At 39.1% G+C, this 26,890-nt stretch overlaps 1 protein-coding gene across 1 annotated transcript in view; it reads right to left on the reverse strand.

Moving 5' to 3' along the window:
• Window positions 1-1,564: 1,564 nt before the first annotated feature.
• KIF11 (kinesin family member 11) overlaps window positions 1,565-26,890 on the reverse strand; it is a 28,030-nt gene continuing 2,704 nt past the window's right edge. The window contains 22 exon segments of the mRNA XM_042459261.1: window positions 1,565-1,829; window positions 3,612-3,728; window positions 3,979-4,118; window positions 4,264-4,486; window positions 5,878-6,157; window positions 7,479-7,618; window positions 7,892-8,050; window positions 8,245-8,367; window positions 9,815-9,987; window positions 10,134-10,341; window positions 11,969-11,992; window positions 11,994-12,158; window positions 13,728-13,815; window positions 17,966-18,054; window positions 18,200-18,295; window positions 19,117-19,359; window positions 20,983-21,073; window positions 22,300-22,424; window positions 22,508-22,693; window positions 23,052-23,130; window positions 23,214-23,311; window positions 25,437-25,569. Coding sequence (XP_042315195.1) covers window positions 1,704-1,829; window positions 3,612-3,728; window positions 3,979-4,118; window positions 4,264-4,486; window positions 5,878-6,157; window positions 7,479-7,618; window positions 7,892-8,050; window positions 8,245-8,367; window positions 9,815-9,987; window positions 10,134-10,341; window positions 11,969-11,992; window positions 11,994-12,158; window positions 13,728-13,815; window positions 17,966-18,054; window positions 18,200-18,295; window positions 19,117-19,359; window positions 20,983-21,073; window positions 22,300-22,424; window positions 22,508-22,693; window positions 23,052-23,130; window positions 23,214-23,311; window positions 25,437-25,569 — 3,106 coding nt within the window. The 3' untranslated portion in view covers window positions 1,565-1,703.

The raw sequence follows: 26,890 nt of genomic DNA on the forward strand, positions 1-26,890 counted from the left end.
TAGCCCCTTCCCACTGCGGTTTTAAGAAAGAACCCGCTTATAAAGCGCTGCCAGAGGTGGATGGGGCTACTGCCAGAATTCTTCAGAATGATTTACAATGCTCTGACAGAGGCACTGTGCAGACGCAGGATAACCCATTTGTGCTAATCAGAGACCGTGAAGCAAAATGGTTAGCTAAATAAATCTTGCTTTCTTTCAAACCTTCCTTAAAGATGGACATTGACTAGGAGTGCGTCCACAAATGGATAATACCTGAATTTATTGATGACAAATGACAACTCTATGAAATTAGGACACACTCAAAGACCTGTCAAAATTGAATTACTTGTTACTAGGAAAATCCCCAGGCCACATATGGCTCCTCTACTTGGCCTAAGAGGTGAACCTTCCCAACCAAAAAGTAAAAATCTGACATCCTATAGGGGTGAGGAGCAATTTTGCCAGGTTTTTGATGCTATGTCAGGATAAGAAATCGCTTCCAGTTTGGGGAAGGGGAGCCCCCCAAGCCTTAAACAATTTAGGGAAAGGGGAACCCATTATTTTTAGAAGGAATGCCTGTTACAGTAAAAAAATAAAAATAAAAAAAAATGATTGTGAGGCATGGGCCACACTGGGGACTACATGGAATACACGAGTCATACTTTGTCAACTCATGGCTTATATGCAAACAGTGAGAGCCATGATAATCTATAAATACAGTAATGTGCCCACAGATATACTATCAAATTGATAGTTCCAAGGGGAAGTTGTCCTAATGAATGAGCTCTGACCTTCTTGCATCAATAAAAAATTCCTCTGGCCACATTTTGTGGGATAATAGACCACATGCCAGCTTCCTGAACACATTAGCTTTATGTTGCAGTCCTGTTCTAGTTAAACCCATTTCCTGTTATGTTCAAAACAGAGAGCTATGGCTTAATGTCTTCCATTAACCAAGATCAGAGAGATCTACTTTGGATGCAATAAGAAAGTTTAGTTTAATTCAAACTTTAACAAGACCAACAGTCACTTTTAACTTAACCATGATCTGTTAAGCCAGGGGACTTTACAACCAAACTACTGTACTGATTGGATGCACAGTCAGTCTTGCTTAGACTAACAGGTCTTTCAGATAATTAAGTCTGGACCCAACACAATGACTTTGTGTACTATGGCACTTCATTCACCCAATGAAGCTGAATCAGGTCCAAAAAGAATTTATACCTTAATGTGTTTTATTTTACAAGATCATAAAACTGTTTGGAAATATATGGGCCTCCAGATGCTGTGAAGAATCCAGCTGCCATCAGCTCCAGCCAGTACAGTCAGGGATGATTAAAATTGCAGTCCAACATCTAGAAGACCACATTTTTGCTTATACGGTACTTTTACACAATTATCTTGTCTAAGAGAATTGGAAGACATAGAACAAGGTGTTATACCTTTGGACATGTTTAGAAATCCTCTGTTCCCATCAGTTTTTCACAGGGAGGATAAAATCCCTATCAGTGCTATAGGTTTAAGGTCTTTATTTAAGAGAACTGAAATATGAAATTTCAAAATCTGCAAAAAATAAGAAATCATATCGTATAAAAAAGCAGTCAGGTATTTACTAGATCTCTTTACAGGGAAAATATGACACCAGCAATATACAGCAATATAGATGGAGCTCAAGGTGATACACTATGCAGGACTGGAGAATATGTGAAGCATAAATATACATCTTAATTCTGGGTTCTTAATGGATATTTTGACTTTGAAAACGATGTATCTGCTGAATCCTCTTCCTTTGTCTTATCCAGGAAGATTGGCAATTTGTTCTCTTTATCCTTTTTGATACTCCTTTTATGCTGCAAAGTTAAAAGAGCATCAGTGACAATTATTTTACTTTAAACAGTGCTTAAAATATTCTCTACCAGTTACATTTTCTGGAGATGTCATAATTCTGCAAAGTACATCTCTACACACAGTTCACTGCCTAGGTAGAAAACACAAATATCTCACTGTCCTTCAAACTATACTTATATCACAGCCAAAACACCTGAAATTTAAAAGGATCATGGTGTTGTCATTCTGTTCATTTATCTACAGAAATACATATTTTTCAGCAGATTATGGTATTAGAATGTACTGCTCTCCTTAATACTAACAGGATGATTTCAGTGTTTGTTCACTACCTTAGCACAGTAATAGTTTCTTTGCCTATGCTGATTTTCTACTTACAATTTTTCAACATGGGGACCAATGAAAAGAGAATTCATCACCAGCAGTTTTTGAAATACTACAGTTCATTCTATCATCTATTCTTTTGCATATATAAAGCTGGATTATCCAAACTGGTGTCTCTATTTGCTCTTTCATGTAGTAGAGGTTTCTGTCCATGAAATGGAGTGGGTGGCAATCTTCTGATTGCTCCCCTATTCCTATGCAATGTTCATTTGTTATGTTCCACGCCATTCCAAGGGGTACCCCAATCCTCTGGAGAGATTGGGGGTGAGACAACAGACTTCAGCTGCCCTAGCAGGAAAAGGGGAATTGCCAAAAATTAGCTTGGTGTCCATTCCATGCCACCTTTCAGAGGCCTTGATTAGATCAAAAGGCCTTTTATAATGGTAGGTAGATATTCTCAAGGATTCCAATAACAATTGTTTTTTAACTAGCTTGCAAAATTTCTATTTTCTGTCTGTAACACTGTCATATTGTATGATTTTTAACACCTTTGCCTGATGAAGAAGCCAGTAAAGCTTCAAAAGCTTGCATTATGTATTTTGTGCATTTTGGTTAGCCAAAAACAAACAAACAAACAAACAAACAAATAAAGTATCACTGTTCCATGGATTTGGGGTGTTATTGTTTTTTGCTATATGGCCAACACAGCTACCCTTGAATATGTTTCATGTGGGTCAGTTTGAAGTCAAAGTGAAGCACTGCATTCAGTTCCTGATCCTTATTAATGTGTGGATAGTCTCATGGATTCAGATGAGAGCATCTTATCTGCTACAAATATTATGTTTTCCATCAGTTGGAGGGCTATAAGCCAACAGTGGTTGCGTTTGGAAGAAGAAAAGGAAATTTTAATCAAATTTTAAGGGAAAAAATCATATCAATTTTTTTCATCAAACTTGAGAAAAAAGGGAACAAGCAGTTTGCAATACTCTGCACCAAACTTCTCATATGCAGAATCATTTTTCAAGCTCCAAAACTCATGTTCAGTATCCTTGCACCACATTCCATACTTCACATGACCCTGTCTAAAACATTTTACAAACTCATACCATCTGTGGATTTTTTGTTCAGACATTATGCTCAAGTTCTATTTTTTTCTACAGTACAGAAGTAAGTCCCATTGTATTAACTGTTCCAAGTCAAAGATAGGCAGGTGAATGACCTAAAGGGTATAGTGGGCACTCTAAATGACCCCTCCTCATTAAGGGGGATGGGAGGTCTCTAGGGGACACATCTGGCCCATGGGCTCTACTTTCCCAACTCCTGTTGTATATTATGAGATTACTGTATCTGTATTTTTAGTTTACCTACATATCAAATATCTCTTGATTATAGTTATTCTTGCCAGAATACAAAGTTGGTAGCTTTGTACTTTCTGTTTCTACCAAAGAAAATATGGAAGTCACCTGGAAGAAGGGCACACCACCATTTGTCTGAATACAGAGACTAGCATCAAGGTAGGAATTTTCACTCAACAGGCTCTGATTGGTCTCTCTTATCTCCTCTTCATCCATCAAAGAATCCTAGGGAACACAGTAGACATATAAACCTCACCTACAAGTTAAATGTATACCTACCAAAATGTTACAGGAGCATCACACAAATCCAAGAACTGTTTTGTTCTAAAGCTTACTGGTTGGTTTGGGTTTTTTGACAACTTCATTTCTATTTATACATTCTGCGAGTCAGTCATGTCTCTATTGCCCAGTATCACATCTTTGGAAAAGGAATTAAGGCAAGCTTGCTTTCCCTCCATGTAAGTTCCACAACTACCTGATCCAAGACCTCTGCAGTCACGAGTGCAGTTCTGAGCTCCCGCTGTTTTTGCCTTAATTTTTCAAGCAAGACATCTCGGGGTTCTGTTTTCACAACTGTTATAGGATAACGGTAATCTTTCCTTTGCGGGGTAGTTCCTTTGGGGGAAAAAACCAAAGCAGTTTAAGTGACATATAAATCAACATTTCCTTTAGGAGTAAAAATTCAATTTTTATTTAAAGTGGCGCGCACACACACACACACACAAAATATCTGCATGGTTCATTGTTTCCCAGCAAATACCTGTTGGGACATCTACTTTAAGTTCATCTCTCATGAATCCATTAACTCGAGTTAAGCCATGTTTTGATTCCTCAAGGAGCGTCTCTTCCTGTTTCATAAGCACATTCTTATCATTCTGCATCTTGTCAAGGAGCCTCTTGAGGACCGTCTCTTGAGAATCTTTTTGCCTGTCAACATGGTCTGTGACTTGAGCAATTGATGCATTGCAATTATCTTCCAGATTCTGAAAGCAAGATGAACATCTTAAGAAACCAGACCTGTATTCCTGGCAAAAATTTGTTTGTTTGTCTAAAACAGGAAGTCTAGGGTCCCATGTGGCCATTTATGAATCTATTCTTTTTGGAAGCAGACTTATTATTTATAATAAATAAAAACAGATCCCTGAGGAGAGAAAAATGTATCCATCTTGAATACTTGCATGATTACAAATGTATAGCCAGCTTAATGGAGACAATGGCCTTTAGGGGACATAGCACAACATGTTCAATGGCAACTCCTTTCTTAAATGCACAAACTATAGCTTGGAAAAAAGGAAGAATAAGCTTTTGAAAACTAAGAATTCATTTCCGAAAGTTAAACATGCTTTGTAGAATTCCACTGTTCAAGCTTGTAAATCTGGTTTCTGAGTACATTTTTCAGAAAGTCAAATTGTTTCCAGCAGTACCTGGTTTTATACAGATTACCCCTTTCTCCTTGCTTCATCTTACATTAACAATTATTTTCTTAACGTGCTTATGCAGTTCTACAGAATCCCTAATGGATGTCGACTAACAGTTATTTTTCAGTTTCTTTGTTAAATGGTAAGCAGTATGAAAACTCTGAGTGAAAGTTGGTGTAGAGAGAGATACATTTGACTAAAAGTTAAAGAAAAAGAAAGGAAGCAGTAAAAAAAAACCAGTGGTAATGTCCACCTTACCATTGCATACCCTTCCCTAACAGAAGTTAGCTCTTAGTGGATACCACACTTACTGTTCAAGAATTAACCAACCTTTACAACTAGAAAAATACAGTGGTGCCTCGGGTTACGAAAGTAATTCATTCCGCGGCCGCTTTCGTAACCCGAAAAGCCTTCGTAAGCCGAATTGCCATAGGCGCTAATGGGGAAAAGCCGCGATTCCGTGCGAAAAAGCCGAAAAAAGCACCAAAAGTTTTTTCGTAACCCGAAAAAACATTCGTAACCCGAAACAATAATTCCCTATGGGATTTTTTCGTATCCCGAAAATTTCGTAACCTGGGTATTTCGTATCCCGAGGTACCACTGTACATGGAAAGATTATAGGAAACTCAGTGGGTTAATGAGACCACAGTTGGAAATTACCTTCTAGATTATAATATTTGTGGTGCTAGCATATACTTGCAATCAAACAAGGTAAGGTAAGGTCATGTGTATTGAACACAGTAAGAGGAAACTAAGCTACAGAAGTGAAAAGCAAGTAGTAACTAGCTATAAGCCAGTTGGGCTGTAAATTTCTTCATTTCTTACTTTCGCTAATGATCATGCCAGCTGAGGATGATAGGAATTGTAGTTCAACACCACCTGGACAGTGATGAGTTGCCTACTTCTGCTCTAAAGAGTTACTTCTAGACAGTGCAAGTGTCATCAGTCAGATTTACCTTGTAGATCCTCTGTAGGTGTTCCTTCCTGCTGTCAAGGAAGGAACTCTGTTGATCAACCATGCAGATTATCTTTGAAGTTGCAGTTTTACCCCAGTTATTTGTTTCTTGCCACACATGCTCCAGACTTTTACCGAAGTCTTCACAGTGTCTAGTAGATTGCAACAGAAGCTTAACATTTTTACTGCTGGACTGCCTGATCTCTTGGGAAAAGCCATCCAGAGGCTGGATCAATATGCTGTGTTGGGATGCTGCAGCGGTAGCAAGGCCAGTGGTTTGCCTATACAAAGGGATTTAGCAACAGATTAGATCTAAATGCTTAGCCAGAAGCTATCTGAATTTCATGTATCAAAATATTTGATTCAATGGGCTTATACCATTCATTTAACCAGCAGGTGCAAACCATGCCTACAGGGTACAATCCCTACTATCTCTCTGTGAGTAAATGTATACTTCAGTGTGTGATATTTTGAAAATTCACACGTGAAACAGAGAACCACAGAAGGAAAAGATCTCCCAAATAATAGAATGGAGGACACGTGGGTCTCAAGAGCAGTTGAGAAACAGATGTCCTGAGTGCAATCACATCAGTAGTGTGAAACATTGGAAACAAGTTATCTTGGGCCACCTTATTACACGGAGAAGGCTCATATCAAAGGAAGTATCCTTTACCCGACCAAATAAGAGGTCAAGTACCAAGTAAACACCATAAAATTCAGTGGGGTTTACTCCTTGGTAAGTGTATACAGGACTCCACCTTTACAGGACTGCACTTTTGGAAAGATAAAATGTTAAAGTGGATTAACACCACTAAGTTTTAGAGCTTCCATTCCAGGATTCATTTTACAAGGGATATATTGGCTTAAACATACACAGAAGAGATAGCATAGTGTAGTGGCCTAAGTGCCAAGACTATGACTCTGGAGACCAGTTAAAATCTACTCACCCATGAAAACCCAGTGAGTGACATTGGGGAAATCACACTCTCTCATCCTCAGAGTAAGGCAATGGCAACTCTCCCCCAAACAAATCTTGCCAAGAAAAGCCCATGATAGGTAATAAGTCAGAAATAATATTAAACAAATAATAGAGAAATAAGTTGGAAATGACTTGAAGGCACGCCATACACACACACTCACAAACTATATACATGTATTCAAAAATAACCTTTTAAGGCAGTGTTTGTTGCTGTCAAGTATGGCAGTGTAGACGTATTCTAAATAAAATATCTGGGTCCATAGTAACAAAAATGTGTCAGACTATCAGAATATGCAATTTAATAATAGTTTGGAAGTGACCTTGACTTAACTTTTAAAACAAAATATATGATTAGCATCCCCAATAACAATTCATTTTGAATTTTGTATAACTCACAGCAAATAGATGCAACACCAAAACAAAAAAATTAAAATAAATAAATGGGCCAGATAGGACTAAATGTTGCATTTAAACATATCTGGATGTTGAAATTTTTTGAACTGAAGTTTTAAAAATGTAAACAGCTCCTATGTCTGAGAACTTGACTAGGTAGGATGTAGATAATTATACAAGGTACATCTGCTGGAGATTGAGTAGTGTTTCAAAGATATTTGTTTCCTTACACAGTTATGTTGTCTTGTGCAGTGGCAATATTCTGCTTTAGCCTTCCACCTTTCTCTAAAACTTCACTCAGATTCTGCTGAGTTTCTTGATCTAGCAAATTCAATTGGTCCTTCAGAGTAGCAATCAGTTGGGCTGTACCCTAGTATAAATGTAGAAAAATAAAGAGGTTACAAAACTGATTAGCAAAAATTAGCCAAGTTAAAACTGTGATCATAAAGCAAAGGTGGACTATCTCTGTGCCCGTGTTAAAAGTTAGTTTTAAAAGGAATGCAGAGCAACACAACCAGCTCTTCTCACCAGTGCACCACAAGCTGTCAAGCCATTAATCTATGAACAATTATCAGTATTTTGACAGGCACCACTTAGACCTGACATGATCTATTCCTTGTTGTGCTCTTAAAAGAAGACATACCTTTTTCTGTGCCCATTTTGCTACTTCCACCTGTTTCTCCAAGTTCTCATAATCATGCTGAAGTTGAGAAAACATTTGGGAACTGTCTTCTTGTAGCTTACTCAAAGCAAGAGAATGGGTTTGGAAAAAGGCAGTCATTTCTTCTTTATAGGCTATCATCTTTAAATCAGAAAAAGACACCACATCAGCATTTAGAAATACATTGACATTTTACTTGCTTTTTAAAAGCTATCCTAGTCTGGTGTGTATTAGTTCATGAAGCCAAAAGAGATATTTAATTGCCTTAATTTTGCTTTAATTCACTAGAATAAAATGAATAAGACAAATGGGCAAACACAGGTTTTTTTAGTTACCTTTTCTGCCAGGGATGCATGTTTCTTTAAATTATTCTGGAGTTGAGCATTTATACTCAACACGAGTTTCACCACAGGTGACAGACTACTAAGTGCTCTGTCCAGTTCCAATGTATGCTCTTCCTAGAAACAAGAAATGTGAATAAAATATCAGAGATTTTTTTCTACCTTTAAATTAATTAAGATACTTCTCCCAGAATGATTAGTTCAATTGGCAGCCTTTAACTCTTAGAGTAAGTGACCTTTAAATACACCCACAAGAATATCCTTACAGATTTAAGGCCCTGAAATGTGTATTAGTACCAACTTAATGTAAAACTGCATCCAGTATTGGCAAATGAATATGGTGCTATGATGGGGCTAAGAGAAAGGTTTATTTCTAAGAGTTATACTTCTGGGAGTTGAGGCAGTTAGCATTAACAAAAATAAAATAAGATACACAACATCAATAAAATTCAAGTAAGATACACACACACACACACACAAATGCAGCAGTAAGACAAGTGGACTTAGTGAAAGAGATCTTTGTCATGTCAGGTCGTGCTTGATGACAGGTAGCCAGTCCTGAAATACCAGTGATGTTCGCCCTTCACTGGTGTGAAGGATCAACAGATGCAGTATAAACAGTGGGTGAGTTGGCAATTAATAATAATCTGATTTGGCTGATAGTTTAAGATGACCTTGACATATACTACAGCTTTGATTACATAAACAAATAACCTAAAACTTATCAAGCTGCAATTTACTCCCCTGCAATTTTTTTTTTTTTTGATGATTTAATGCTTAAGGGATCCTTAGGAAGACTATGATCTGATGATTGGATAATGCCAGTCTTTGAAAACTTGGGAGCCCAAGAGACCAGGAAATCTGGTTAGTCACAGATTGAAGGTTCTACATCAGTGATGGTGAACCTTTTAGAGGCTGAGTGCCCAAACTGCAACCCAAAACCCACTTATTTATTGCCAAGGGCCGTGTCCCTCAGGCTTTCTAGTAACAAACTCTGGCAAACTCTGTGCTGGGGCAACGGCACATGTGCCCACAGAGAGGGCTCTGAGTGCCACCTCTTCTTCTACAAGGTATAGGAACTGAGGAACAATGCCTATATTAAAGCTACTTTTGGCTACAGCTCACAGGGACGATGCTGGCTGGGAGATTTTGGTTACTGTACTCAAAAAAGTAACTTTTCCATATTCTGATATCATCTGCCTTCCCTGCAAAGCTGAGGTGGCAAGGTTTTCAATGATGGCCTTTATTTATTTGGCTTTTTGCTGTGACTGAACATCCACCCCACATACTTTTCTAGCTTCTTCTATCAGACCACTATCCCTAGTAACTAAGAAAAAGTCTGAAGACCTTGTCCTTTTGCCAAATTAACAACGCTAAACTAGCACTAGTCCAGCTGTCAGGCAATGCTTCATTTGAACACTGGGCTCCTCCAGGCCCAGTTAAGAATGCCATTATCTATTACAGATCAGGTAAGTTTGCATGTCAAAAACCCAGAATGTTTCATCATCAAGGTAATTTTATAACTGTTCAGTCATTTTAATATATATTGCTCTTATATACTTACAATCACTTTCTGCAAGTCATTTTTATTTTGAGAGGTCAATGACTCCTGCTTCAGTATCTTTTCAGAAGCTAGGGAAACTTCAGCAGAAACCATTTCTTTTACAGAGCTGAATGCTGCATCTATAGTTGCTGCAGTAACTCCAAAAGCTGAAGAGCTGGCAGATAGAAGATCGCCTGCTAGGACAAATATTGGTGTTACTGCTTGATTTAGTTTCTTTTCACCAGGCAACAAATATGTCTTAAGGATTTCATGGTGATTCACCTATCCTAAAAGTACTTTTTTGAGTTATTGTCACACAAAGTTAACCAAAAGCACTTACCCACTGAAAAGACGTAAGAGTCTAGAATCTGCTGCTGTTTGCAATAGTTCTCCTTAACAGAATTCTGCATTTCCTCAAAAAGAGCATTCATATGTTCTGTAAAGGTCTTTTGAGCTTCTGCATTATACTGCTCAACTGCTTTTTTGCGATCTAGTTTTGCATGCAGACCAGACACGTCTTTGGTTGTCTCTTCAACTGTAGTAAGCAGCTAAGAAAGAAAGAAAATGTCATTCATCAAGTATCAGATTACAAAAATGGGGGAAATCAGCTGATGTACTCAACCTGAACATGGAGTAACAATTCTAAATTATGGATGACAGTTCTTGACACTTGTTTAGGTTTTAGCTGATACTAGATTCTGAGCTAAGACCATCTCCTCTTGGAAAATGGACTTGCAGCTTGTCCGCTGAACAGTCCCCACTGTGAAATGTTTCATTCCAGCACCACTCAACATGGAAGCTAAAGTAAAGGTAAGCTAAAGGTTTCCCCTTTGACAATGTTGTTTAGTCGTGTCCAACTGTAGGGGGCAGTACTCATCTTTGTTACTCAACTGAAGAGCCAGCATGGTACCTATTTATGTACTTGCGCTTTTACATGTTTTCAAACTGCTAGGTTGGCAGAAGCTGGGACTAGTGATGGGAACTCACTCCCGCACAATGCTTGGGCCTTGAACTGACAACCTGCCAATCTTACAATCACTAGAGTCAGTATCTTAACCACTGAGCCACCGTCCAGTGTGCAGGACATTCCTATTCACACACTTCTCATAATATATCAGAGGAGGAGAGGGACTGTTCTGCTAGCCTTGCCAACACCACAGGCATAAATTAGCCTTGCTTTCAATATCGGTACATTGAACACAGTTATTTGAAGAGCAATGCCTACCTATGATTAGCTGCTCACATCTAGGGGTTCCATCCATACAATACAAGTCCCAGTTGCATAAGACCCCTCCACTTGAGCAGCTGAAAGCACCATCATTAACCTGTTGTCTAGCCCATGAGTGTGAGGTCGAGGCAGAGCAGGAATGTGCTCTACATGCCCCCTAATGTACACATTCCCTATACATGTGTAAAATGTCTAGTTTTATAATTAGGGAAGACATAAACTGCTTGGGCACCTGAGTTTCCAACAATTTCCTATTAATATTAAAGTCTGGCTTGAATTTAAATCTGGCCTTTCACTATTAAGCATGGCATCAAAAATCATGCTCTCCATACCAAAAACTAAACCCAGGGACCAAAAGAAGTCATGATAGTCTCTTTATGTAATGCTAGACCATGCTTTAGCGCTACATTAAAGACCACAGGAACAAAACTGGGCTAATGTACTTTTCACTTCCATGATTACCTCCCATGCAGCTAGGAAAGGAATTGAACAAGTATTTGTAGTTAATTTGTATTATTTATGGCCTGTCATTCATTATGTATGAAACAAAGGATACTCTAGTAAACAAACCGTCTAAAAACAAGATTTTAAGTTCGCTCATTTAGCCATTGTCCAGAGTCATGTAGTAATAAATCATGGCTTAGCATTATATGTCAGTATGGCCTATGTACAGATATATTCTATACACATTCAAACCAATGCCAGCCCTACCACCTGAGCAAAACCAAGACAAAGTTGAGAGGGTGTCATTTAAGAGGCTGTCCAAGCCTTGTCTCCACAAGGTGGATTCTCACATATACATACATAAATGAATCATACTAATGACCTGAATTCAGAATTTTAACAACTGTTCAAATTCTGCTCAATAGTGTAAGTTATTATCAAGTTACTGTAAACGTATTAGCCATGCTAATGCTGGGAAAAATCTAGGTATTGAACCACATTACCTTGGTAGCAGTGCCATGAAGTTTTTTCTTCTGTATTCTCCAAATTTGATGACACATACTCTTCTTCTACAAGACGAACTTTGGTTATCTCCAAGTGTTTCTGCGTGTCCTCCAGTTCTTTTTCCTTTGTCTGTAGGTCTATTTGGCACCTTTCCATTTCACTTTTTTGAACTGTGAATAACTCCGTGACCTTTATTAAAGATAATCCAAAACAGTCAAAATGTATTTTAAAAATAATATTAATATAAATTAGAGTAATACCAAAAGTATGATCTTGATCACAAAGGTTTTTTCCCCCTATTTGGCAGAGTGAGGCAAGCTCCCAAAAGTGACTGATAACTTAAAAAGCAAAGATACAAAATGTAGTCAGTGTTGTTGCTTAAAAAAAAAAGCTAAACATCTGTTATAAGGTATGTGCTTTTCCAATACCTAATAAAAAAGCAAAGACATTTAATCTTCGGACTTCTTTAAGCCAGATTTCACTAGCATAATTTTAAACAGAGTTTACAGTCAACACCAATGAAATAGCTTGGCCACAAGAAGCCATGTAAGACAATACTGATACCATTAGCTACTTCAGTTATTTATTTTTAAAACAACACTCTGAACAGACATAAACTTTAGCATTTTCAGTTGATGGGAAGAGACACACACTCTTCTCCTAATTGATGATCTTTGTAGAAAAAAACTATACTCTTGTAAATGAGGTGCTGGAGTAGCAGAAAAGCTTATCTGCCTGAATAGCATGTATACAGGGCTCCACACACACACCCTTGCCAGGTGGTAAACAAAATGCACCCCTTCTTTGAGTTTTCTGTGCATTGAGAAAAATATGAAGGAAGAATTGGTGGTGGCTTTGCTGAACAAGCGCAAGAGGCTAGTCTGCTTCTACCTTCTACAAAAACATAGTACCAGTCCATTTTGTCATCTTTCCTTCCACCATGCTTGTGAAAGTATTGGGAAAGCATTTTCCTTCTCCCCTGAAGCTCTATCCAAGATGGTACAATACAATGTCTTCTCTAAAGCCATCACAAAGACATCTCCCTTCCTGAAGAGTTCTGTAATTAAGGTACAACATAGGAGCTTTACATATCACTGGCAAACGTGGTGAAGGCATTTGTGGTGGTATCAAGAATCTGGTAAGAGAGAAAAGCCACCATGTACTGACCATGTTCATAAGCTAACAGCTACAGTTTAATGCTATTAAATGGAACTGCAGGTTTCTGCATCTCCCTTTTTCTGGCACGATGAATGGATGAGGAGTATTCACCCTTGTTGCTCACCAACCATTTTTATCACGGTACACTGGGATCCATTTTGTCCAGAGAAGCAGGATTGAAAGCCATTATGAAGCTAAATTATATTACTACATCATAGTTAAAATAAATTAGAGTTTAGCTGAGCTATGAACATAGACAACCCACATCTCACTTGAAAATGGAAGCAAATGCTTTTAGTTAAGAATTTATATTTATCTGCTACATTAGCTTCAGCAGACAATATCATAAGAATAATTTAATAAGAAAACATCACTTTGACTCCAACCAGTCAAGTAAATAAAATAACATTATTTTCCTTTTCCTACTTGGACTACATCCCAGTATGTACTAAATAATGTTAGCTACCTTTCAGGTCATCCTTCCAATATCTCACTTTCAGCCTGAAAAATTTTGGAAATGAAACATAACATTACACTTTCCTTATTTTTCTGAAAAGCAGCTGGAAAAAAAATAAGATAACAACAACTGGGTTAACTTACTCTTTTCAGATTTTCCTCCATCGCTGCAATTTTATCAACATACTCTGCAATTTGTTCCTCCTGAACTGTCAGCTTCCCATGAAGAGCACTTTAAAATACACACATAGTGAACAGTGAATAAATTAACTTTTCCCTTCAAAGCAATATTTGTAAAGAGTAAAGCAAAAAAACTAGCTACCTTATTTTACAATAAGATTTTCTATTTTGTTTCCACCAAAGTATGCTTAAGTTTCTCATATTGCTAGCTACATTTTTGTTTAAACCTTATCTGTAGACAATTTACACTGAAGTTAATCAAAAGTACAACATGGTCTATAATGTAGGTCTTACAAAGACAAAGAAATGTTTTCCACTTATGCCAGCTTTCCTATATAGGAATGTTACCTAGACAGCTCATTAAACAAAGTCAAGTGGTACCTTCTGCAAAACAGTGCAGTATATAAACTGCAATCTCCTACAATCTATAAGGAGTTTAGAGGCCAACCCACCCTCCCCCCTTTCCAAGAGACATTCTGCATTCTGTGGCTGTAAATCCAGTTATTATTTTAAAAAAACAAAACCAAAATATTTTTCATCCTTTTGTGTGTCTTAGGTTTCAAACAAGCACTGGGATACCTGTTCTGTCTTTCTCAGACACCCTGTTTTACCATACATCCTGTCTACCATGAGGAAGCAGAGGCAAATGAAAGTTGCAGTAAGATCTTCCAGTTTATCACCTCTTATCAGGAGCACTCTTGTTTAGAGTTCCAGACAGCCAGGCTCACTTCCAGAACCCTGTATACCACTCCCTCCTCTTGGATTTCTGCCTTTTTTCCAACTGACATTCAACATTCCAAAATTACTGAAAATGCCACATTGGTTACTTACAGTGAAGGCGCATTCTAGATTGTTGAGAGGAGTAATCTGCAAAACCTGGGTTTCTCCCATCACCACCCAAAGACAGGTAGGAAGAAAAAAGATCTTGCAATAGCCAATGCAAAAATGTAGTTAACTCCTCCCTGCTCAGCCATCTCACTTACTACCCAAAGAACTCAAGAGAATAGCAGAACTAGAAAGAGGAAAACGCCAAACCATCACACCCCATATCAAAACCTGAACAGTCATGACAAGAGGAGTAATTCCTCCACTCAATAACCCAGAATACACCTTCATACTGGCATTCTTTGTGTTGGCAAGAGGAGGAATCCACACAACTTAGGACATACCCAAGCTCTGAATACCTCTAAGGAGGGTAGGACTGTTTGGTAGTCCCTGATCACATCCCACAGCACCCTTCCTCCAAAGATGGTACTGTATCCGCTGACCTGAGCATGCCAATCTTGTAATGATGAATGAAACAAGCAGGCTGACCTACAAATGTCATTAATCAAAGCATTTGAGGAAAAAACTGCAGAAGCAGTGGCTACTTTGGTTAAACATGACATCATATTACCAGAGCGAGGCAGTTTACCCGTTGCATGCCATCAGGATGCATGCCTTGAACGTTGGGCAGACATGATGAACTATTTAAAGCTAAATTGGAGTAAGATTTAGAAGTAAATATTACTATGAAATATGATGAAATACTAGGACCTTAATAAGTAGTAATTATCAAGATCCAGTAACAGGTAAATCAATGTTAAACTACAGTGTGCCTGCGTCATATGCAGCTTCCAGCGTACCTTGGAAGCCGTGCTGGGGGAAAAGCCTCACGCCCCCCGGAAGAAGTAATGGGGCGCACTCCTGTGGTGCATGCACCATGGTGGACACAATCCCCATTATTTCTAATGGGACTCGAGCGTATGTGTTTTTTCTTTTATGCACGGGGGTGGGGTGGGGTGGTGGAACAGATCCCCCACATAAGAGAAGGGCCCACTGTATTAATAGCTAAAAAGGGATAAAATCAAGGAAGTAGATAAAGTTTTTCCTCAATTAGTAAAAGTGATTGCATATTATACATAATTATACAGAATAGCCAAAAACTACAGTTAGAAAGTTATCTTATCTTTGTTACTGTCTATGTTTTTGTAAGGGCTGTGGTTGTTTCTGTTGTTGGTGTGTGTTTGATTTATTAATAATAAAATCACCATGCTAGGGAGAGTCTGACCTGAAGAGAAAGTTGCAGCAAAAAGTGCTTGTGCTGTGAAGTTAGAGACTGCTGTGGCTGTAGGAATTCCTGGAGTGGAATCTGGCCCATGGCATGATTTGGACCACTGAAACCATAAGATTTAGAAGTCTGGCTAAGCACATTAGATACAATGACCTTGTATCTAATTGGACCACCTTAGCCTCTGTCATAAAACTGCACTGCCTTTCTTCTGAAATGAAAATCTCGGCCCTGGGTGTGTTGATCAGGACTGAGACCAAGCCAACTGGCTTTTATTGGAGTTCACCAAAAAGGCTTGAGGCTGTAAACAATCCATGGTCACTTTGAGTTCCTGAAAGGATGAGGCTGTCAGTAGAAAATTGCCCAGTTATGAATAAGTATAAGCCCTACAGTTTTGGGTGTGCTACTAGGGTAAAGACTTTTAGGGCAGAGCCCAGCCTGAAGAGCAAAGCATGAAACTGAAAAAAATGGTGACTGAAGGCAAACCTGAGGAATCCTGGTGATAGGAATCTGCAAGGTCCGTAGAAACCAGAAAGATCCTCCCAAATGGGTGACAGCATTGAAGCACAACACAGGAGTTTTTGTGCTTCCAGTCTGGAATTTACCTGATATCCTCTCTCCTTTTCAGAATTGTAAAGATGAAAAAACTCCAGAAAAATGTCCCAAGGGAGGAACCTGTTCTGTAGCCTTGATGTGGAAGAGATGCCTGATGGCCTGAACACAGATATACATTTACTGACTGCCCTTCGGAACTGGAAAAGACAGAACCTGCAGGAATTTGATTCCACTGGCAGGGGAAAAGGAGGATAAGATCCACATGTTTATGGGTGTCGGAGTGCAGATATCCCAAAAGGGGAGGAGTCTGCTCCCTACTGAAAGAACCTCAACATCAGAACTGCTGTTTGCCTCAGTTCTTGGGGCTTGAAACTCTCCTTATGATGTGGGGTGGGGGGGGGAGTGATAGAAGACTGACGGAAGGACAACCTGAAGGAACTAAAGACCTTGATTTGCCAAAACCCCATGAGGAATGAAAGGAAAACAACTCAAAATTTATCTTAGGTGGACTTCCTGTCTGCTTTTTTAGACATAATAGTATATCATTGCCTGCTTTTTTCCCCTAGTCTTCACTAGGATATTTTTCAAGGCATCCTCCCCAAATGAAGACTGCTATGGAAATATTTGCCCTAGAATGTGCATCCACCTCCCGCGTTTAAGCCAGGTGGAATGTCTGGCCACAGTGATACCCAGGAACTGCAATCCATTTACCAAGTGGATGTCATAAAAGCTGAAAATATGGAAAACACTCAAACTTTCCAATCTGGGCAGAATTGCTTTAGCCAAAATGTTCTTTCTCTGTCGCCTGTTTTTCTTCTTCCAAAATATTCCATTGACCCCCTCCACTTCCAGATTTACAAAATGGCAGTCAGCAATTAACCTATTTATTTTAAATAAAAAAAGACCTAGGTTCTCCAAACATGTCAGACACACTGCCTCCAACTATGGTGGACTGGCAGTCCCAGATATTGAAGTTTACTTTCATGCCTTCCAATTAAGCCAAATTATACAACTGATCAAGGATAATGATTCCACGAAATGGGTTAACCATCCTGCTATCAAAAATGGTCTCCCAATGAGCTGCTGGAGGGTGCAATGACACTAACTCCTATATCCATATGTGGGTTGAATGCCCCAAGATACAGGTGTTTTGGCACCTAATTACATGCCAAACCCTGTACTTTTGTCCAGCCCTGATTTTACTCAGTATTTACGATAGAAAACTGATTGTTTTTTTATCACAGCTGCAAGACCTGAGGTGGCTCAATGTTGGAAACATTGGGATCTGTCAATTGAAGGTTGGTGCGAAAAGGTATGGAAGCTGTGGTTAATAGAAAAACTGTCCACTACAATGAGACTTTGTAATGGACACTCAAAGCAGGACACTTTTTTATGAAGATTGGAGGCTCTTTACTGAATTTTTAAATGAACCTTCATACCACCCTCAGCCTCTGGACTCTCGCAACAACCTCTGAGTAACATCACATCCTGTGGTTATTGTTCTACTTGTTGTTATAATGCACTGTAATGTTTGACTACCTTATAAAGACTTGAAAATAATTTAAAAAAAAGGGGGGGGGGAGATCACAATACTTACTCATAGTTTTCAACAGAAATGTAGACACCATTTTTCTCTCGTGCTGCAGTAAGATCTCTTTTTAAGCGTTCAATCTCTTCTGTATATTCCTGTTAAAATATCAACAGCCTTGGAATGTAACTGATACATTTGCAAACACAATCCAATAACGTGAACTATAAATAACTGAAATTAGATACCAGCTGCAATGCAGCAGGTAAGATTTAATTTGTGTTTAATTTAAGTATACTCAACCTTGATGAGTGCCCGTTTTGTGAGCTTCTGATTCACTTCAGGCTTATTCATGATATTCTTTGCTCTATGAGCATAATCAAGAGTACTCAGAGTTTCCTGTTGCACAAGAGAAGGGAAAGTGAGCAGTGAGCAGGTTTTTTTTTTACTGTTTCTGCACTTCTATACAAATATGCAACTGTGCCCATTAAAAAGAATCCACCACCAATATTTATTTCAGAAAGGAGGGCTTGCATTTCCATACTAAGAACCCAATCTGTAGTGCACTAAGCTAACCTTAGTGTACCCCACTCTCACCAACAGCCAGGACTACAACCTAACTTAACTGATAACACTGAAATCCTCCTAACAGTAATGGTGCAGTCACATCACTGCTGGGCAAAAGGCAGCAGCTATGCAGAGAGGAGATACTGAGCATGAAGGAGAGACAAAGCTGGCAGCAGCACCCACAGAAAGCAGCTCTGACCTGCCTACTTCTAAGTGCCTGACTTTAGGGGTTGGAAGGGGTCCTCAGAAATGAAGTATTTGAGGAGGGATGGCTTTTACAACTGTCTGTATCAAAGGAAAGGTGATTGATTTGACCATACCTCCCATAGTGCCTTGGATCTGAGGCCAAATCTGAGTCTGCTGCTCAATTAAAGGAAGGATTATCTTTTAAGGAGTTTTTAAAAAATGTTCTAACTACCTCATTAACAACTGCAATCCTACCAGCATTCCATTTCTATTTACTACCACTACAAACCTTCAGCCAATCTTACAACATTGGTTTCTAGCATGCATCTCGCTATCTCCTGCAATAATTAACAGTCAGCCTCCAACCATGAAGAAATGGTCATAAGGCCCTCCAGTTGCTAGAATAAATGTAACTTTGAAGCTGAGTGCCTCTGAATTAATCAGCTGTTTGAAGATAGGCATCTTACCTCAAGATTGATTGATGCCGGGGAAACTGTTGCAATGATGCATGTTTTTGTGCGTCCTCCCAGCGAGTCCTGAAGAATTCTAGTGAGCTTAGATTCTCTGTAAGGAATATGCGGAGCTCTTTCTACAAGTGCAGTAATGACTCTTCCCAGAGTCAAAAGGGACTGGTTGATATTTCCAGCTTCACGAGCTCTTTTGTCAACGGCTCCAGAACGACCAATGTTTTCACTTCCTGCCAGATCAACCTATGTACAAAGAATGCTATTACCTCAGTAAGCTGCTATAATCACTGATGAGTTGTGATACTGATATCTAAAAATCAAAGTCTGGATATAGTAAAAGAGCCCCTAAGCATATGCTGTGATATTTTCCTTTTCTACGTAGTAAGTGCAATCCCTTTTCTCTCAGTAAAGAACAGGGTTCATAGCAAGGTATATAATATAGAAAGACAGTCCTCCAAATGTTATTGGACTGCAAATTCAACTCCTATCATCTCTTAAGACGGCTTGTACTGATGAGAACTGCAGCTCAGTATCTTAGCGAATGCATAGTGCCAGTCCAGGCTTACAAAATCAACATTATAACTCTGAATCCCTGCGCATCTTTCTTTGAGAGACCTATGGAGAAGGTGGGGTAGGAAATAGTGTCACACGCAGTCCTTAAGGAATCCAGTGCAGTCCTTGAGACCCCACCCCCACCCCATTCTCCCCAAAGACCCCAGCACTCACCCAAGAAAACATTTTGGTAACCTCCCAGGCTTTTCAGCTAGAAAAAAAACCTTGTCAAAATGCTTTAAAAGGTCTTGATATATTGTTGAGAGGATCCTACCTTCCAACAGTCATACCTCCCTTGCAAAGGGATGATACAATATTACTTCAAGTCCTCTAAAATCATGACTGCAACAACATGATACCATCCTCTAGAACAGGCTGAAATAATGCCATGAAGCCTGCTTAATTCTGGAGCGTATGCATTCCAAAGTAACACATTTTAACTGAGAACTGAGCAAAAACTTCATCAAAGCTGTGGCAGGTGAGGAACAAAAAAGCTGAGCAATAAGACCAAAGCCAGACACTGAAATCTGTGACAGATAGTTTTAGTGGAGAGTTTAAGAAACAGCAAATTGTGTCAGTATTCTTAATCTTAAAAGGACCACCTCACAGTTATGGAACACTGAGACTCAAATATATACAACTTTCTCAATCAATTTTGCACAGGATTGCTTGAGAGCACATCCTCACCTTTGCCACCACTAAGAAATGATTATGTGTTTTATGGAGCTATTCAGTAACTATACATTTAATAACAGAGTTACTGTGAAAAACAAAATGTTACTGTCACCACCATGCTGGAAATTATTACCACAACAGCAGCAGCAACTACAAGACAACTCCTGTCTGTGAAATACCGGAGGTGAAGAGATAGTAGCAAGATAACCTCAAGGATTTGTGGCAGCTGTGGGAAAACCCTACAATAGAAGTACTTTTCCCTCAAAATAGTAATGAGCAATGGTAGCCTGTATTTTCTTATCACACTTAAAAATAAAGAGAAGGGCAATCAATACCACGCTCCCTCAGCCTACTAATCAGATCTGAAGTGTTCCAGGAAGAAGAAACTTTTGTCAACGGCACTTGAAGCAGGAACACAGATTTCCTCCCTCCCAAATCCAGTTTTTTCTGGGAGTTTAATTTAGCTGCTGTAATACAATATATGTCCCTTTACAAGCTAATCCCAGGGCCATTTAGAAATGAGGTTTCACCTAACATGTTTTTAGTGTTTTAATCAACACTTTGTATACAATCCTATACTGCCTTTTGTTACTCCTATACATAATCTTCATTTGTGTGACCTTATGTACTGATACTCACCAAGTTTAGCTTCCCAATTTTAACAAGCTCTTCTCCATCTGTTGTTGTTTCTTTCATGTGTAATGTGACAGAGAACACTGAATGAGATCGACTGCAAAATAAGTTAGCAACTTTAGATAAATACTAGTGAATATTTAAAAACATAACTGATTAACATTCATTTTCATCAAGCCAATACATAGTAATGATTAAATTGGCCAATTTTGGGGGTGAGAAAACTCCTGTTTTCAGTTCCTTAACCGAACAAGGAAAATCAGTTGAAATTCTTAAGGCTACATTGCTAGTTTCTAACAGAAGACATGCTGAACACTCGTATAAGGTGCAATATTCTTAGAAGCCAATACAGGTTGAGTATACTTTATCTAGAATTCTGAAATCCTGCAGTGGGCCCTTCCTATATGCAGGGGTTTGGTTCCAAGGCCCGCGATGGATGGGGAAAAGTATGGAAGCACAAGCGCATATACATCAATGGGTTGGGACATACACACATCCACATTCATGCAGCTGAGTGCACATGCCACCATTAACTAATATGGGGTTGGGCAATCCACAGGAGTACCAATGCGTGGGTGGCTTCCCTGCTGATACAGGGAAATCTGAAATTTTTTGAGCTGCAACACAAGTACCATAGTACATACTTGTACTGTATTTGCGAGGCTGGAGAGCAATGTGGCTGGGAGAGATGCAAGGATGTGTAAAATGATGGGAATCCACACCTCCCATAATTTCATAGATCCTCAGTCTCTCTCTCTCTCTCTCTCTCTCTCTCTCTCTCTCTCTGCAAATACAGGAATTACAAAATCCAAAAATAAAATAAAGTAATATTAAATTTAAAAATCCTGAATATGGAACACCTGGTCTCAAGCATTTTGAATAAGAGTACTCAACCTGTAATTCAGATAAGTACACAGGGAGGGTCTTGGCCAATGGTGATGCTGTTGCTGATGGGAATTGTAGTTCAAAACATCTGAAAAGCACTGGTTTGGGGAAAGTTGGTATATACAGTCCACCCACGGCATCCGCAGGGCTTGCCATCCGCGGACTTGAACTCACACGGATGGCAAGCCCGGCTGGAAAAAATGGTGCATGTCACCATTAAAATCAACAGAACTTGAGGTCCCCATGGTTTTTTCAATACTGGGGGGGGAGTGTCCTGAAAGGATCCCCTGTGTATAACAAGGGCCCACTGTAATTTACAAACATACTGATATCTCCCCTTCTTGAAGGTTTACTTGTTAAGATTTTTTCCTTGTCATAATCAGCAACAACATTAAGCAAGTAAGGTGCATCTTATTAAGAACAAAAAACAGTTCTTACCTAGAGTACTGGTTCATGTAAGTAGCTGCAGTAGTTCTTTTTGCTGCTCCCCTTTCCAAGATTTGATAGACTTCATCCTTGTTATGTACGGTTATTTCTTCCAAACCCTTGATTATTACACCTCTCTATAAAAACAAAATGCAAAGTTACGTATTCCATTCAGTATCCATAGTCCATAAAGGAGAAACAGTTATCATTACTTTTTTACCTTATTACGTGGATCATCAAACATTTGCAGCTTTTCCCCAACATCTGATGATGGATTCAAAAGATCAAAGAGTTCTTCATTGTATATTTCCAACAAAGATACTTTAACAGAAAATTCTGTACCATTTTCTGCAAGCTTTTCAAATATTTGATGAAGTGTACGTGGAATAACACCAGCAAGTGGATCCTACAATAAGAATGCAGAAAAACAAGCTCTTTAGCATCTAGAAATTTAACTTTAGAATGTTAATAAGACATGTATGTACAACAACCTTTAAGATATTAAAATCAATGATAAAAGCCACTTCATGTTGTTTTATGTTAGATGCACTGAGATTTAGATTGGTTTTCTAGATAATAAACTCTACTAGACTGCCTCTACAGAATACATATACGGAGATTCTCTTTTGCATAAGGCAACCTTCTGTAAGCTGCTTCCACCATCCCAGCCAACATAATCTTTGGACACTTTTGTCCAGCATGCCTGCAGGGATAAGAATGAGGAATAATGGTGTACAGTCATTAAAACATAAAACATATTTTACCTCTTCCCATGTATATTCTTCATTAGGTGATCTCTCTCCTTCCATAGTGAAGGTCTTTCCAGTACCAGTTTGACCATAACTGTGCAAAGGAATTTATAATGTTAGGTTAAAGAATATATTTTGCATGTAAAAGAAGAAATAAAAATATACGGTAATACTCACGCAAATACAGTACAGTTATAGCCCATAAGTACTTCATCCAAGATGGGACAGACAACACTGCGGTACACATCAATTTGTTTTGCTTGAGCTCCAAAAACCTATTGTGTTAGATAAAAGACATTATTACCACACTGTGAAGGAGGTATGAAACAGGAACTCAGTCTTAATTCCCACATAACTGGAGACCCCTATCTGTAGGTTTGTCACAGCCAGCCATGTTAACATCCTAGAACTGTAAGATCTGGAAGAGACCAAAAGGGCCATCCAGTCCAACCCCCTGCCATGCAGGAATGCACCATCAAAGCACTCCCAACAGAGGGCTATCCAGTCTCTGTTTAAAAGCCTCCAAAGGAGACTCCACTATACTCTGAGGCAGCATATTCCACTATTGAACAGCTATGACTGTCAGGAAATTCTTCCTAAGCTGAGGCTAAATACTTAAATAATGTATAGACTTGGTTCATATTGGGTGATTCTTTTTGAATCACCCTGTACTTATGCAGAAAAACATCCTTTATTCTATATGAAGAACAGGATGATGTATATGCCAAAAAATCCAAGATATGAGCACAGCCAACTTCATACTAGCAGAATTTTGCAAAGGGACATTTCTGTTTAAGTATCTCAAGCACGAAACAGACAGACAGGAAAGAGTGGCTTCTGGCTGCTTTGGGGACAGGGTGTTTATACAATGCACACCCCGAAAGCAGCTGGAAGCTGCACAGAAAGCACCCCAACCCAGAAAAGCCGGCACAAAAAGAAGTGGTGAAAAGCAGCTCCTGCTAATGGCCAGGCTCAGGACTACGGTGGCAGTGTGTGGCCGCCACAGTCGCCACAGTCTCGGAGTGACCTGTCTCTTCGGGCCTCAGTTTCAGAAACTGTAAGGAAGTTTTAAAATTAAAATAGGAAAAACCATCTATGGCTTTACTACCAGAACCCAAAACTCTATGATGGTGTTGGTGGAACATCTGAGGCTTTGCAGCAAGTTAAGAGACTAGTTTAGTTATATGTGTTCTGATGGATAAGCAATTCCAAAGCACATTCCATTTTGTTATTTTTTGCAGTGAAGTTATGGGCCCTTAGCAGAAGGGCTTAGAAAATTCATCAGGTAGGTAAACAAATGAGGATCTGTTGGGCTGTCTAACCTGAGTGGTGGCAGCTCATCATTTTTAGGAGGAACATTTGTAAAGGAGCTGGCACAGTACAGTGGTTTCGATATTAGACTGTGAATCAGGAGACCAGGGTTTAGTTCTCGGCTTGGCCATGGAAACCCTCTGGTTGACCTTGAGCAAGTCACACTTATTCAGTTTCAGAGGAAGACAATGGCAAACCTGCTCTGAACAAATCTTGCCAAGAAAACTCCATGATAGGTTCACCATAAGTCAGAAATGACTTGAAGGCACAGAAGATTACTTGTAAAAAAGAGAACTTCCAGTGGGAAAGTCACCTCCTCCCCAAGATATTTAATAGTAGCTTACAGACCTGAGGTGTGTATATCTAACATCAAACCTAGTTTGCCATTCTATCTAAACCTACTGTTTTTCAGCTCCAATAGCAAGACATTTTGGCAACAAATCTTCAAAGTCTCGGGTAGATGTCTTTTCCAGGACCTGCTACCTGACCATTTAAAATGGAGATGCCAGGGTTTGAATTCAGAATCTTGCTTAAGCAAAGCATTTCTTCTACTGCTGAGATATTATACAGTGGTACCCCGGGATATGAATTGACCGCGTTACGAAATTTCCGGGTTACGAAAAAATTAGATTGGAAAAAACTGTTCCGGGTTACGATGTTTTTTTCGGGTTACGAATTTTTTTTGGCGCGAAATTCAAACGCGCGGCTTTCCAGCGCTAACGGAAAGCCCTTTTCGGGTTGCGAAACTACTCGGGTTACGAACGGAGCGGCGGAACGAATTAAATTCGTAACCCGAGGGAGCACTGTACTTCTCCTAAACAATCAGAATTGATAAGGTGACTATGGTCCAAAACACACTGTAGAAATAACCCATAAGTTGAGACCGCTTTAACTGCCCTGTCTCAGTGCTAGGGAATCCTGGGAATTGTAGTTTATTGGGGCACCAGAAAATGCTAAATGTCTCACAAAACTACAGTTCCCAGAATTCCCTAGCATTCAGTTAGAGCATTTAAAGCGGTCTCAAACTGGATTATTTCTGCAGTGTGTTTTGGACCGAAGACGTGTTAAAAAACTAGTAGCAATACTTACCATGTCAAACGTGTATGTCTTCCTTGATGTTTTATCAGTCACACCTCCAGTGCGAACAGTAATTTCTTTCCTTGCATGTTCACAGTCTATTACAGCATAGGAATTTGCTTTCCGTTCAGATGCATTGAAAGGCCTTAAGAAACAGAGAACACAAGAATCACAACATATATTAGTCTAATTTTGACTGAGCATGAGACAAGTATGTTGGACACCTTTGCTTTTGTAATGCCAGGCTCAACTGGCATTCACCATAATGCTGTTGTCTCCCTTTAGCAACATACTGAGAATAGCATTCCTACAAATGAAATTGCAGGAGACTGCATAGAACAAGCAATTTCCCAAGACAGCCTTTCCTGAACACCCTGACGGTGGATTTCTCCAAAAGTGAGGCAGAATTAGACTTCCCTGCTAATGGTGACGGTAAGTCTTCCCTTATGGCTGCTATGCCTATGGCTCTTTTCCTTCTGCTGCTCTGCCACCGATCTTAGTGTAGTGCATTGTTAGCATTCCAGCATATGTTATTTGTATTATAGACAATTGGCAGTTCCTTGATACTGGCAGTTTTCTAAGTCCACCTCCCCAAAACACCCCAACTTCAACTCTTCCAAGCATTGCAGAAACAGACTATTTGGAGAAAGCGCCTTCTCTCCCACCAGCAACTTTCATTGCCTTCCATAATCCTGAGTCATCCATCCAAAAATACAATGACTAGCTTATAGGTGTTTGCATAGTACATCACCATGATTCCAGGCAAAATCTTGAATTTAAGTGCCCTCAGCAATATGGGTTATTATTTTAAAGAAAATTGTGAACTTGAGCACATAATTGCATAAAGTTTTACACTGCCTACTACTTCAATTGAGGTCCAATTTAGCATACGTAATAGGGCTAAGTATAACATACTCCAAATTCCACTACCTGCTGCTTACTGTACGGACCAGAAGGTGCTTGTTACACATACATGAGGCATCTTCCCTCTGAACCCCCTCAAGGATGGGACCCAAGTCTAAACATTAAATTAATTTGTTTTGAATAATCTTTATGCACATAGCCTGAAGATAATTTTATACACAATATTTTTAACAATTTTGTGCACGAAGCAAAGTTTGTGCACACTGAACTACCAGAAAGCAAAGGTGCCACAATCTCAGCTACCCGTGTGGACAAGTTTGGATTTTGAAGTACTGGTATTTTAAAATTCCAGATAAGGAATGCTCAACCTGTAATGGATTCAGCAACTGTCTGTTTACTGACACTAGCCAAACTTCAATATGCTTCCTTGTGGTCTCTTCCAACTCCACGATTCTATGATTTCTACCACCAATCCTCTAACATAATAGAAAATTTGGAAGCATTCTGAGTAGTGAAGACTATTTACAGTGAGCACTAGTTACCTCTAATATCTTAGTATCATACATTTCATACATGGAAACAAGAACTGCAAAATGAAAATT

This window comes from Sceloporus undulatus, chromosome 3, assembly GCF_019175285.1.
Source record: "Sceloporus undulatus isolate JIND9_A2432 ecotype Alabama chromosome 3, SceUnd_v1.1, whole genome shotgun sequence".
NCBI classification, from domain to species: domain Eukaryota; kingdom Metazoa; phylum Chordata; class Lepidosauria; order Squamata; family Phrynosomatidae; genus Sceloporus; species Sceloporus undulatus.